Below are 15,579 nucleotides of genomic sequence, written 5' to 3'. Positions count from 1 at the left end.
GTTTTAACGTCCAAAATTAAAAAAAAAAAAAAAAAGAAAAGAAAAAGAAAGAAAGGAATAATGGCTCTGGAATGGTTTGTGGGAGCCCAAAGCATTAAGACCATCTGCCTACACTGGAGAAAACGGTTTTGCCCCCAGTGCCCATACGCCAGGGACCCTGGTGAGCAGGCGGGATGCCGCCTCCCGTCAGCGTGTGCTGGAGGAGCGAGGGCTGCTCGACCACAAAAGTTTCCATTGTACGCTTGCCACATCTGCAGCAGCCCGCCTGGTTCGGGGCCCGAGGCAACTCCCTCCTGGCTGCCGGCCAACCAAAGTACACCAGAGCAATTTATACCTTTCCAAAATGCAAATAATTCAAATTACAGACATAACACAAAGCTGAAGCAGACACATTTCAGGCATTCCCGTTAAAGTTTACTCTCTGGAATTACCGTACCCAAATGGGCAGTTGTTATACTGGGAGGTGGGGAGACAGAGACAGGAGAGGAAGGAGAGGAGGAGGCAGAGAGGAAAAGGGAGAAGGGAGAAAACGTTTTTTCCAAAGGTCTTATTTCATTCCTTTTCATTTTGCTATTTACTTTTACCAAGTCATAAGTGTCTTCTCCAAACCAAATGCCTGGCTTTGTCTTGGCGTTTTTAAGATTTATACTGCAATATTTTGAACAGAAAGACATCTCTTTAAATAGCTAAAAACTTGTCTTAAGGTGTTATACGGGGTTTATTTTGTGTATTTTTATTTTTTTTTTTTTACAAAAGTGAAATAAAATCAAAACATCCACGCACAGAACCGCAGGGCAAAAGCCCTGTGGAGTCCCCGGAGGAGTGTCCTGCTCCCCCAGTGCCAGCGGCAGCAGCAGCTGACCTGACAAAGCTAAGGCTTCATCGGGGGACCCGTGCCAAGGGCTGGAGGTGCAGCCCTCAAATCCCTCTGAAGAGGCAGCGCAGGAGCGCAGCAGTGCTGGGGGAGCGAGGAACCCCCCATTCCACACAGGCTCCCTGACAACGCCCGGGCTGGGCGCTGCACTGACAGGTGGCCACTAGCGCTGCCACCAGCTGAAGACACCGGGTTTTGTCAGGAAGCCTGATATTTACAGATGGATCGCTGCTATTTATATCCATCCTTGCTTTGGGTGTTTTTTTTTTTTTTTTTTTTTTTTTTTCTGGCGCTGTGTCACTCGGAGCACCTGGGATTGCTAATGACAAAAATACCGCGAACCTACCGCGTTATGTGGGGTAGGATTTTCAGCTTTGCAAAGCATAAACACCCTGTTTTAACATGCAGCGGCTCAATGCTGAATGGGTCTTTGTAGTCTGCTCTTATCAACCACTGCTCCAGCGTTAAAGGAAACTGCGCACAAGTCCAGAAGTAAAAATACTCTAATTCATCAGGGAATTCCCTGCAGTATGAGTCACTAAGCGGCTTCCCCACCACACCCAGCTACAAGATTTCCACATAAAAAGGCACTGTAGAGGCCTGTTTTAACACAGAAGCAGCGCTAAAAAGTAGTTGTGTAAATCCAGCGGCATCAGTTATTCGCACATAAAGCCTATCAGACCACAACATATGGATTTTCTTCATGGAAGAGCAACACAAAGAGCTGTAATGACTTTCCACAGAAATTTTTCTACTGTCTTCCCCTCCTCGTTGCCCATCAGGGCACATCCCCCAGGGCTTCCAGGGCTGGGTTTACCTTCGTACCCCAGGGAACTGCAAGCATAGTGCCAGGGGTTCACAGGCTCACAACAGTCAAACCACCAACGTAACTTTCATTACAGACCCATGGATGCCAGAAAGGGGAAAGAATATACAGTACCAAAAAACCCCAAGCCTTGAAACTCAGGAGGGTATAACATCTGGCAACCACTTAAACCTTGCCTCTATGAAATGGGCATAATGGGAGCATTCAGATACATTTAAGTAATTTCACTTCACTATAGGAGGTTAAAACAGTCTATATTCTTTAGTAGTCCTCTGTTCACTTGCGATATGAGAAGAATAGACTTTATCTAGGATTTCACTGCCTGTACACAGCATACATTTTATACTCTTGCAGCCTGCGGCTCAACAGTTTGCACTGTCTGGACTGTAAATCTGTATTTACATTCATATATTGCAAGTAAGATGGTGAAGCTAGCTCTACCCTCCCAAAGGAACCCACTACTTGATTAATGTATTGTGAGATTACCCTGAACAATAATGCCTGTATTACATCCCAGATTCATTTAACATGTGCACAACAGGCAGGGTGCAGATGCAATGCAGAATGATCATACAGTGTAATTTTCAGGTACTCTGCAAAGGTTGTCTACCTTCCTATTCTGCCTTGTCAATGTATATTCAAATCCCTCAGGAGCGAAGGATTTACAAGTTTTCAATTTGCACCCTAACCCCTTTTCCCTGGGAATACACTCACAGTGCTGAGAGGACTGATCCGTGAAAGGATGGCTTTCCAGGGAGAGAAGAGATGAAGACTAAGGCAAAGTCTTGTCATTCAGACTTAAGAGTCATCCAGTTTTGTGCAGAGATTCTATCAGCTTTCAGGCCAGGTCTACACCTTGTCTGGCAATGAAAGAGGTGAAGAGGCAGCTCTGTTGCTTGGAGGAGAGCACTCCCCATGCCAGTCCTGGGCATGACCCACTGGCAGTGTCTCACCTGCCAGTGGATAAGCACTGGCACAGGTGTACTAGTGACAGATTTCGCCTCAGTGCCTTTCAGATCTGGGGATGTCGCAAGGAGCCAGGGCACTTTTCTAAGCTGGTCTTGCAGGTGTCTTGCTGTGAACCGCTTTTCCTCAACTGGACACCAGCAAGCTCAATAATCTGTGGGTGGGAGTCTCTGCCTGTGTTTACACACCAGTGCATGTTTTAAAGATATTTACAAGGGCCAGGCTATAAGGATGAATCAACACCAGCCAAGCAGTCTGCCAGGGAAGATGGGGCAAGAAGAGAGCAAGAAAACATTCAGAAATGCAGAGGCAGTGGAAAGTTAAGTATCTGCAATGTAAGTGCTCAGGATCTTTCTTCCAATCACCTCAGTGGCGCTTCACTCTCCCGAGATCCGCCTTCTCTCAGGGCTCAGTGAGGAGCAAGATGTCTCCTGGGGGTGTGTGTGCCCAGAGCCACCTGCAGAGGAGCTCCACCTCCTGCTGCTGCTCCTGCTGGTCCCATGACCTGCCTGCTGCCCAGCACCCTGTCCTGAGCTGCCTCCCCAGTCACCTTCATCTCCCCTTTGCTCTTCCACTACTTTTGCTATGAGACCACACAGCTGGTCTGATTTTAACCTACTTTATTCCCCTATTCCTTGCCAGGAAGACCTTCAGTTCTTCCCTGCTCTTCTCAGAGACTGCTGTCCTGCTACAGAGACTTCCTCCATAGCTTTATTCCCCATGCCTGGCATGTCTTCTGGCATGCACCAGCCCATGTGCAGCAGGGTTCATGCATCACTGACCTATTTGTATTTCCACATCAAAGCTGCTATATGTTTGTGTCTTCTCATAAGCATTTTTGCAGCATATGGAATTTGTCCATTCCTTCAGCTATACATTTTTGCAGTATTGAGCTGAATATTAGGTATGTCTGTCGTGCATATGATCCTCTCAAGTTACTTTTTCTCTTTTTTACCTTAAATTAGCAATTCAAAAGTCATGCAACAACCAGGTGATAAAAATCCAGTACAAACTGTATCTTACAGTACTGTGGCACCTATGCTTCCCTCTGGTTGCTCAGCTAGGCAAGCGAAAAGCTGAGGGACTCACTTTGCCTAAATGGTGAGCCTTTTTAGCTGCTTTTACCACAGTATGTCTAACAGACTTAATTATTCTGAGTTCAAGTGTTTGCAAATGAACTGTAATTTTAGTCCAGGTAATTAAAAGGAGGCACTGTGCTGACAACTGACTGATCAGGGTTCATTTTGAGCCAAAACCATTAGAATGACCTGCCAGATCCTATTTGCAGCAGAATGGAAGCTGGTTATGCAATTTGTGCTCTCTGGCACCTCCCTCTATTCAAACCACCCTTGGTCTAAGGGTTTCATTTAATAACTCTCAGTAATGCCAGGTCTAAGACACTCAACTTCCAAGTAAAACTACAGCTTGACATCCCTGTAAAATCTCTCTAGAGTAGGCAGGTTGAACCAAGCACATCCAGCACAGTCACCCAACAGCACTCGTGACAATACTTCACTCTCTGTTTCATTACATTTGTGTCATCTCCTTGTCTTCACAATTTTACTTTCCTCTGGGAACCTCTAGTAGGCTGAACTTGTGACTTCTCAGCTGAAACTGAGTAAAATATTCCTGGTCCAGCTTCTTCAGTCTAATCTGTCTCATATTTTCTCAGAGACTACTGGAGTAACAAACCTCACAGCCAGTTTAAACCAAGTTCCAAATTTTCCTTCCATGAACAATTCTTTTCCTCTACTTCTGTGCTTGATGCCGCCACCACCTGTACTACAGCTACTCCTACTTCTTTCTCGTCTTAAGATGTAAGTTAGATCAAAATGTTTTCAATTTTTCCTTCTTGATTATTTTTTAAGACACAAACTCTTCATTTTATCTATATGGCCACAACTTCTCATCTTCCAGAGACATCTAATTATGGCAATCCCTCATGACTTTTTAGCAGAGTCTAAACAGTAAGCTTCTGAACTGCTTTTTGGGGGGGGGTTGGTGTTTGGTTTTTTTTTTTCCCATCTCATTGTGCCCTTGTCCCTTTTCTTGTTTCTCTTGTACAGGAAGGTCAGGCTCAGTCTTTGAGCTCCCTCCCTTCCTTGCAACAAGACATACCTTGAAATGTCTTATCCCTCTATTCCTCTCTTAAATGCCATTGTACTTTCTTCCACACTGAAGGTGTATTCTTACTCCCTCAACACACCTAAAAGGAACATGATCCTCTTCCCTCAGCTCTCCCCACTTTTCCTGTGATGCCCACCTAAGACATGAACCAACTCTTAATGATGTCAGGGAAGTAATAGGAGACAATGAGTTGTGCTTTTCCAAATTATGTAGATGATCCCTCCAAAAACTAAGTACTTTGGAGACATCCCCTTGTGTAGGCTTATGGGGCAAGGTTTTGGTAGTGGTGTGGCTGCAGGGGTGGCTTCTGTGAGAAGATACTAGAAGCTGCCCCCATGGCTGACAGAGACAGCTCCAGCCAGCTCCAAGATGGACCTGCTGCTGGCCAAACCTGAGCCCAACAGCGAAGCTGGTGGCACCTCTCTGACAACGTATTTAAGAAGGGGTAAAAAACACTGTGCAGCAGCTGTGAGATAGAGGACTGAGAATAAGTGAAAGAAAAATGCTGCAGACACCAAGGTCAGTGAAGAAGGAGAGGGAGGAGGTGTTTCAGGTGCAGAAGCAGATTCCCCTGCAGCCTGTGGAGAAGACCGTGGTAAAGAAGGTTGTACCCCCTGCAGTCCATGGAGACAACCACATGCAGAACTCACACTCCTGGAGCAAACTCCTGACAGGAGCTGTGGCCTGTGAAGAGGAGCCCACATAGAAGCAGGTTTTCTGGCAGAAACTGTGGTCATGGGGGATCCACGCTGGAACAGTCTTGTTCTTGAAGGACTGAACCTTGTGGAGAGGACCCACACTGGAGCAGTTCATGAAGGACTGTCTCCTGTGGGAGAAACTCACACTGGAGTAGGGGAATAGTGTGGGGAGGCAGGAGCAGCAGAGAAGAGCTGCTAAGGACTGACTGCAGCTCCCATTCCCCATCCCCCTGTGCAACTCCAGGGGAGAAGGTAGAAGTCAGGAATGAAGGAGTAAAGCTGAGCTTGGGAAGGGAGGAGGGGGTAAAGGTGGTTTTAGTTTTGACTTTGTTTCTCACTATCCTACTCTATTTTTAATTGGCAATACATTATTTTCCCCAAGCAGAGCCTGGTTTGTCTGCAACAGTAAGATATGTCCCTGTCTTTATCTTGACCCATGAGCTTTTCCAACTTATTTCTTCCCCCTTGTCCTGTTGAGGAGGGAGAGTGAGAGAACGGCTGGGTGGGTACCTGGCAGCCAGCCGAGGTCAACCCACCACACTGTTCATCTACTGTCTTTAGGCACTGATTGCTTCATTACACTCTCAGATTTCTGGTAAGGGCTGTGAATTCTTGTGTGTGTGGACAGAGAGTCCTACTGGAACACTAACAGTAAAAACTATCTGGGAGCTTGTGCTGGTTATAAAAGTTCAGAGACAAAGCTTTGATTGCACAGATACAGCTGCTTAAAGCCACTTAGTTTGGAAAAGACAAGAAGTATCCAGTCATAGTTTCTATAGTAATTAAAAATTTACAAGATTACTCATACAAGTGACTTTTAGCTAGAGATCATATGGGTATTCCTTATTCCTCTGTTGTCCACAGGAAGTATCCGTGATTGATTGATCGCGTTCTTCACTGTGAGAGCAACACCCTGGATGAGGCTCGCTGCTGCTGATACCATCTCATGTGTATGGCTGCTGTCCCGCACTGTCTTTGCCATTCCCCAGACTAAACAGCCAGGAAAAACTGAAACGTGCTGACATTTCCTACAAACTACATCACTGCTCCTGCGTGCGCAGGAAAGGGTTCCACCATCAAATGACTCCACCATTTGATGACACTATTCGCCCAAGGATATCTGTTTCTGGGCAGTGGCCAAAACCCCTGTCAGCTATCAATACATCTCTAGGAAATAGGTTCAAGTGACCTTCACGTGAACTCCGTGCTCCCAACTTGTATGCCTTTGAAGTTTCCAGTTTATCTAGTTTCCAGAATTTTTAACCTCACTGCACATGAGTCAGTGTGCAACCACTCACTGCCAACTGGAACGTGTGTCCTGAACTTGGATAAACAGACAGATAGACAAAATTATGTAGTATCTGTCCATCTGACTAGAGGGGGAAAGGGAGTTTTGCCACTTGCTTATTTATTATGTGAGCTACAGTATGATTACCCGTGTGAAACATGACCCCTTTTTGGCCAGTTGCCCCCCAAACTGTGACTGCTACTGCCAATGGAAAGAGCAATGGAAAGATCTCTGAGAATGTAAGATCTTTTACCAAATGGAGCTCTGCCAAGACTCAGGTCACCCGTCTCTCCATCACATCACATCACATCACATCACATCACGTCAAAACAGACTCCAAACCCTGAGCTCCAAAGTGTACCTGAGTCAAATCAAAAAGCCCATATGCTTCCCCAATGCATACGTTTCATCCACATGCCACTCAAATATTTTTATAAGTTCTGAAGCTAAAATACTGCACTTGAGTTACCTGCCACACAACAAGGTAACTTTTGCTCATACAACTTATGGGAAACAGAACTGATTTTCTCAGACTGACATCTGTAGCAACTAATTGAGTCTAATCTTTGCCAGAGACAGTGAAATTTGAGAGGAACAAAAAACCTGTGAAATGCTTGAGTGGACACTTAAATTCATCCAGCTTCCTTCTTTTCCATATTGCATTTACTTTGTGCAAACATTCAGCTGACCAAGCTTGACCACACGTCTAACAGGAGGCAAACTGTAAGTTTTCCCATCTGAAATACAGAAAAGCGTGATTTCCTTTGGCATATACACCAAAAAATTAGGTGATTTCACCCAGCTATCTTTCATCTGCTCTAGTATAACTATTACCATGCCACGTCAGCACCTTCATCTTCTAAGAGCAAAACCTGTTCCAGCAGGGAAGAGGAACAGTTTTGACAGAAAAATCCCTTTAACAAAATGAAAACAACAGCAGAATATACAGTTTGAAGCAATAACTAAATCTGAAAAACTCTTTAATTGTTTGAAAATATTCAAAAAAAAGAAAAATCCCTGGAGGAAATGTTGCTTAGGTCCAGTTTATTTCTCTGTCTTTGGGGAACTTGAGTTTCAGAGGTTTGGGTACAATAGCTGAGCATATTATGCAATTAGGTTACAGAGTGTGTAGGTGCGAGGTTCACTGTTGATTTGAAGGCTGAGTAATTAACAACACGTTCAAAACCACTGAAGTCCCTAAGCCTGGAGTTACTCAGAGATACAGCATTACAAACTGTGAACTCTATTAACGTCCATCACAGAGAGTGATGCATCTTCAGGGAGGGGCATTTGCCATCACCAAGCTCAAATGCAGGCCTTTGACTGGGATAAAATGGCCCTCAACATTAACAGCCCAGAATCAGAATTTCAAAGTCAGTGTTATTTGAGAAACTAATCCTGTAGTGAAGTTGGGTGTTACATTTCTGCTTTTTCGATCTTTAAAACTCTTGCACTGAGCTCTGGTCACTAAGCACAAAATCAAAGAAATGGGTTTGGAGCTCTAACTTAACTAGTGGAAAATCAACTGAATGATAATTAATAATAATAATACACCAAATATCTATTTCTTCCCATAGATCGCAACTTGCTAATAATGATTTCAGTCAGTTTAACCTGATCTCTTAGGTATGTCTAGACTTGGCCAAACCCATGAAGTCCATAAATACTCAAGCTCGTTCCAGTGCCAAAACCATTCTAGCTACAGGAGCAAGGAGCAATTTTTGAGCAAGGAGTGATTTTTGGGGTAGATTAACTCTTTCAGATCTTAGTGCAAGACACTTTCTAAATCCCAAAGTATCTTGGGGAACTCTACAACATCCTAGAGCATGCCAGGAAAACGTACCCATAACTTTCCTGTGCTTTGGTGCTTGGGATATTGCCTTTGTGTCTCATCAGTGAGCTTTCACTCGTCAGTTACCGGAACCATTTTGTGAACGGAGTGAAGAGAAACTAGGAGTTTTTCCACTGCCCTCAGTTTTATAGATCACTAATCATAATCTGATATACTAGGAGCCAGTAGTCTGGTCGTTTCTGCTAGGCTTTTGTGCTGCTTTGTGTTCAGTAACTCAGATTACCCTCCAAAAACTAGCACTGAAAACAAATAGTGTTTGTAGAAGCTGTTACCCAAAAAAAGGTAGCTGACAGATACACAGACCTTAATACATACTCTCCAAACACCTCTGTATTTTCTGAACCTCCCTCAAGATTTTTGTTGCCTGGTACATTTACAATCTAGAAATGACATAACAAGTTTTAAAAAGATAAGTAAATAAATCAGTGTCTTTTATTATAATTCCAGATCACTATCTGTGCTCTTGCATATGAGTGTGTTAGATAGGAAATATTTTGTTCCTCCCAGCCAAACACCTCCTCCCATAGCTAACAAACATCAACTTCATTTCATCTACATTTGTAACTAAAACACACACCTTGCCTCCACAGTGCATACCAGCATACAGACACTAAGGGCCCTTGCCAGTATGAAGTTGCAGACATTTTTATATTTTACAAAGTACTAATTCTTCTGATGAAAACCAGATTGGTATTGGATGTCCTAAACCTAGGACCCAACAACCATGACACACAGACTCACAAGACCCTCCTGAAACTCAGCAAGAAAAAAGCATGACTACAAAGAGAGACAGAAAGTGAAAGAAAGTAAGAAGTAATTAGTGTAATTTGTAAGACACAAAGTCATCATGGGACTCCACAGTCTAAGGAAATCCTAAATTTAAAAGAGTGAACCTCTCAAAGCAAAGTCAGCATTCACATTTTTACTACCTCTAGGTTTCTTGGACGGTCGTTTTATACCATCGTTCATCACTGGAAAATATGGTCTGATGTGCAAGCAATAAAACATTGACCAAAATCCCATAAAATAAGGACTCATTTCAACATATGAGAACCTTTTTATAGCACTGTAAAAAGCTTGAGCAAATTTTAGTCCACTTCTGAACAGACTCATTATTTATCCAAAGGGGTGCCTTCTGCCTGAGCACTGGACCACACCATGAGGGGTTCTCCTTTCAGAGGAGGTCCTCACAGCGCTCCTCCCATGGTCCTTTCAGTGCGCCTTGCCTTCATTCCTCCGCTGCCTCGTTCCTCCTCTGTGAGATGCAGTCACAGGGCTGCAAAGCATGTTTTGCTGGTTCATATGCTTCTCAGCTGAAAAGCAGCCACTAAAGGGTTAAGCTGAAAGCACCAAGCCGCTGCCTCCCTGGCTGAAGGATTGATTTGATCATTCTTCAGGGATTCCCTCTTGTATGAGTCACTGCTCAGACAGACTCCCCACGCAAGGAGGCCAGGATAATGCCATTCCTCCAGAGACTACAACAGCTGAGGGTTAGCCCTGAAAACGGAGAGCTTGGGACTCATGCTTGGAAAAACATTCAGCGGACCACAATGCACTCGGCAGACTTAAAGAAATTATTCAGACAGAAGGGAAGAAAAAACAAAAAGCAAACAAAAAGTGTTCTCAAACTCTTTGCATTAATCAATTAAGTATGCAGACTAGCATGAATGAGATGAGTTCCTGGAGACTGCCTCCTGGCTTGGGGACTCTGCCGGAGTGAGGACTGAAGACATGAGCTCATGTAGTATAAAATTTAAATTTTATATAAAAGATACGTTCTCTTTATGATTGCAATGATTCCTGTGACCTATTACTTTGTAATAGCTGTGTTTGGCTGCTACCCACTAGAAACGTGATTAACATTTTTAATTCAAAACCAAAAGCAGCAAAACTAATGAGTGTCTCCAGCTAATCACCGAAGTTCATAACCAGCTTTCTAAGAGAAAGAGAAACTACGCTGGTGTTCCCTCTCTTGACCTACTTCCATAGACATGCAAGAACTGAAAGGGAAAGAAACACCCGTGTGCTGGTTTAACAAAGTGAAGGCTGGTAATGTTTGTTCATTTGACATTACATACAGTGACTCTGCTCAAAAATTGAGCCTCTGCTCAAAAATTGAGTGCCCCTGAGACAATGATGCATCGTGCTTCTTTGTTAGGCAATGGGACACACAACTCATCACAGATACTTAGAAATTGCTCAGCCCAGATCAGCTGGCAGCTTTGCTTTTTGTGTGCCATTCCTACTGACATAATTGCAGCTCCTGCAGATGCTGAACACTCTTAGTTTTAAAGGCTCAGCCCCTGCAGTGTACCTCCATGAGGCAGAACTGCCCTGCAACTGCCACAAATCTACTGTGAGACTACTAAAACCAGGCAGGACAGTTTCACATCAGATCTTTCAATACTGACTTAATGATCTTGGTTACCCTTCAATCATAGTAGCTCACTGACTCCTGCAGTGTTGCCCCTGACTCCATGCCAGGGGGAAGAGTGCAGGGAGATCTCCAGTGGTATTTTCACTTAGAAGAGACACTCCTGCACTGGTCCATCCTGCCAACCCATGCACTCAAGGAGTTCATCCCAGGAGTTTTTCAGGGTGACAGGCAAGGCCTTTTGATAATTTTCTTTCTCATCAGCACACCCAGTGTGCAGAAGTACACTCCTTCATCTCTCACAATGTTTAGAAAATGTCACTTACATTATTTTCTATCTCTATGCTGTCTTTGTGCAGCCTCAAATCCCTTTTATTCAAGGCAGGCATCTATCTGGTTAAGAAGTACAAGGCTGGCCCCATTTTGCATTTTTGTAATTTAAAGCTATACAGTGAACATCTTACTTCTGGTGTATTTAATGCTACCGGAGACAGTGTTCAACTCTACACTGTGGTACCTACTGGTGGGCGAGTAGCATCACTGTCATAAACCTTTGGGACATGATACTATAAGATTTGTCCAACTCAATAAAGGAAGAGGAGAGAAAATAAGTATGAAGGAAAGCACCCTTTAACGTGGTTTCCTTCCTGTAATGAGACAGATCGAGTACTTTGCTCCTGACATGTCACACTAACTCACTTCTGTGCAGCAAAGGAAGATTTAAATATAAAGTAGACAGTCACATTCTTCCCTCCCCTCATGCTACACAAAGAGCAGAGTTTAGGGTTTTTTTAATTGCAATACCACCTTTTCTTCCTTCTCTTTTTAACTTTCTTAAGAAATAAAAAGGGCGTTTTGCTCATCTCACAGCCATAGCCCAACTGTGCGCAGTGGGGCGCTTGGGGGTCACAGGAACAGTGCTGACTGGCTCTCACTGAGGAGCTGGGGCATTACCTCTGTCCCATGCACACTTTTGGTGACTTAAACCTCACCAACCCAGGACTCTAATGGGGAACTTCAGGGAAGTCTTCTGCTCTTTCCCTGAGCCCTCTGAGCCCAAAGATGCGGATGTGTTTGCCTCCAGAGCCTCCCCTGCTCACCTTGCCATTCCTTCCTGTGGCCCGGCTTTCTGCACCATTGGCAGGGGTCACGGGCAGGAGAACAGTCCGGGAATCTTGGGGACATGGAGAGTTAAACAGGAGCAGTGTCAAAGCCAGCGCTGGCAGCTTGAGGAGCGCCCAAGACTGTTTAAAGTTCGGGGGGGGGGTGTGGGGTGTTTCAGCTGGCAGCTGAGGAATCTATGGCTTGTGCCAGCGCCACGGAAACCCTTTCCAAAACAAGACTCAAAACTACCCTTAACGATCTCGTTTCAGAGCCTGACTTTGACTCACAGCTCTGTTCCCACTGCCTTTTCCCATGGGGGCACTCATGCGTGTTATGCATTGCCACCCTGTGTCCTACTGCTCCTGCAATCACCCCACCATTCCTGCAGAGACTCCACCACTCCCGCAGACACCTCCTGCTCCAGCCCCAGCTCCCGCCCCATGCCGCTTGCCCTGCATCAGCCTGGCCCGGGATCCCCTCCCAGGAGGACCAGTCCCACCACCAATGCACCACAGGAGAAGGACTGGGTGAGAGGGCAGCCTTGTTCAGTCCTCCCCGTCCTCAAGGTAAACCAGAAATATGTCCTTCAGAGGAACATGTGTGTGCTGCAAGTCCTACTCAGCCATCAGCCTGTAAATGCCACCATTCTTAACTGCCACAGAAGACACAGATGCGCACACATACCACCAGCAACACCACTCCCTCTTCCGCAAATCACAGAAAGGTTTAACACAATGCATCATATTGCAGGTTTTACAGGGACACGTCACCAGAGGCTTTGAACACCCTTCACAGGTCCTACCGAGCACAGCCATGGTTTGCTACAAAAACAAATGCCAAACATTGACTTTCAATGTCGCTATTGTCTACCTGTAACTACACCTGCCATAGCGTGAAACCTCAGCATTAAGCACAGCTCAGATCACTTTCACAGCTTTGCCCAGTGACATGGAAAACATATTACGTGCAGAAGAAAATGTCATTACTGTATTTATGCTTTCATCATTTGGCAGAGATTTTAAAATGAGGGAAAAAAGGCAGACTGGAGTCTAGATTGAAAAGACATACCTGGTGCTTTCTCCACAAAGATGACTTTGGAGTCTTGCAGAAAGTTATGGCCAGTCAGTATCATTTTTTTCCCTCCAATAACAGGAAAGCTGTCAGTACTCTGCTTCTCCACCAGAGGCAGTTCTTGGGCAGATCTCTGAGCTGAAGAATTTAAAGAAGACAAAAAAAAAAAAAGCACCCACAAACACACACACACACACACACAAAAAAATAAGTAAATACTGCATTAGTAAGTCACTTAATGCTTACCCTCATAAGATAAGCTGAGTTTGATATAGAAACAAAGAAAGGTCAGAAGGTTTGCAGGAAACATGGTTGGTTTTCAAGTGCCTTGATTGTAAACAATAGGGCTATCAAACCTAGCAGTACAGGCTTACAAAGAGCAAACTGTTTTAAAACTCAACTTGATCTGTACTATATCAAAAAGTGTATTTTTATTGAAATTATTTTAAATAATTTTCTCTTACATTATCTGTAACACATATGCCGTTTATAACGCACATGTGACAAGATGACCATTCATGTCCAAAATGTGCCACTATAGTCACTACAACTAAGTCACTATAACTGTATTGTCAACTCTGCTAACTGTCTTGCAGCAGCAGCAGCCAGGGGCCTCATGATCCAGCAGAAGCTCAAAGTTTAGTGAGCGTGTTTCCACCAGAACTTGAGTGCCAAAGCACACGTGGATCCATGCAAACAGAATCCGGTATTCTCGTGGCACATATTTTATTCCCCCCAGCTGGGACATGGAGCAAGCATGGCTGTGCTTCAAGGATGACGTGACATTTTATCCAGATTACATGGTTCCTCCTGGTGTCACATGCACTAAGAGATGCATGAAATTTTTGGCACAAGCTTATTCCACATTCTGCACTGAAAATAACACTAGCACTTATTTTTTCTCCTGTTTTCCGCTCCTTTCAGGAGGCACGTACTATGCTTTTGCTCATTACACAACCATCAAAAGTGCAGTTCACATTGGATAGAAATCCAATCAGCTTCATATTTAGTGGCTTCCTCAGCTTGGCACCTTTGCACAGACCAGTTCAGGATGTATTCAAATCATGCCTTAGCCTGCTATATAGCAACTGAAAAGCTCTTATCAACTTCAACAGGAGCAGGATGAAACCATGACTCTTCACACTTTTTGCTTTGCCTGTCAGTCTAGAACTTGCCCTTGAATAAGAAATAGGGGAAATTACTCATCTCATACATATCCTGGATAGAAGACAGGGCTTTATGCCAGTCTACCTGCTATAGGTAAGAAGGCTCTGCTATTCTTCATAAATAACACAGGCTTATTTTAATGTAACTCCCTTCCAAATGCCAATGCTCATTTGTTTATTTAAATGAATGACAGTGAAGGAGAGAAGCTATCACTGCTGGTCTAACAGCACTACTCTTTCCTACAACGTCTGCTTCTCCTGAAGACTCAAACTACCAGAGAGGTAGTGGTGCTACTCTAGGCGAAAGGATGGAGTGTCACTGCTCTGAAAGTCTGTCACCAATGCCACTGCTTTTGCAAGAGGAAAGAAGGGATGCTCTTTCCTGCAGTCTCTTTACTGACCATCCCTGAAAAATCACCATGCCTCCAAAAGATCCAATACTGACACACTCCAGGACCTGCCAGACACATTGTGTGGGACTTCAGCTTGGCAATGATGCAGCGACAAGCACGGATATGATCCTTCAGCATGCATGGAGCTAGGGATGGTCAAGCCTGCCTCCCCATCCCCTTTGCTCCATGCCCCCAGCACTCACCCCCCACACACCCTCCAGTTGTTAAGTTACTCACTACCCTGTCAGGATTGAAAAGAGTCACTTTGTGGAATCCAACAAAACCTTAAAAAACTCTTTCAGTCCGTCCAGCTGACGGCATTAGTATTGGGACTTAGACTAAAATTCAGTTTCTACCACTTATGCTGGAGTGTTAAAGCTACCCAAAGCAAATAGGTTTGGTTTTGTGTGTGGGAGGCTGACAAGGCTTACGAAGCAAGAATGATATAGGTGTCTTTGGAGGGTGCCCCAGTGTATCTGATAAAAAGCAGTGTGTTCAATCAAAGAGACCCCAGTGCGGAAAGCTGGTTTCTGGAGGTTTTCTGAAGCCACAGGCATCTTCTGCAAGTGTGTCAGCTCTAGTATATTTCTAGCTCTTCATCAAAGGGGCTGGGGTTTTGTTTGCAGGTTTTTGCTTTATGATGGGGAGACAAGAGAGTGAAGAGGATGTGACAGCTGCTTTCCAAAACTCCTACAGCAGTTACCTGTATGATAGGGAGTCACCAAACGAAAATAGCTTGTCACTCCCAGGTCTACTATTAGTTTAAGTGCACCCCACTTTTGTTTGAGTGCGTTCTTTCATATAGAAATCAATGCACAAAGCTACACATTTTTTTCTAAGA

General features: G+C 44.3%; 1 protein-coding gene across 3 annotated transcripts in view; it reads right to left on the bottom strand.

The window, feature by feature from the left end:
- NFATC1 (nuclear factor of activated T cells 1) overlaps window positions 1–15,579 on the bottom strand; it is a 105,960-nt gene that overhangs the window by 50,589 nt on the left and 39,792 nt on the right. For all 3 annotated transcript variants that reach the window (XM_026843211.1, XM_026843209.1, XM_026843210.1), the window contains exon 5: window positions 13,178–13,318. In XM_026843211.1, the coding sequence (XP_026699012.1) occupies window positions 13,178–13,318 (141 nt within the window). The remainder of the gene's footprint in view (window positions 1–13,177; window positions 13,319–15,579) is intronic.

Source organism: Athene cunicularia (genome assembly GCF_003259725.1).
Source record: "Athene cunicularia isolate RWA chromosome 2 unlocalized genomic scaffold, athCun1 chr2_part1, whole genome shotgun sequence".
NCBI classification, from domain to species: Eukaryota; Metazoa; Chordata; class Aves; order Strigiformes; family Strigidae; genus Athene; species Athene cunicularia.
Note: the sequence above shows the minus strand (reverse complement) of the source record. Positions and strands in the feature narration are given on the sequence as shown.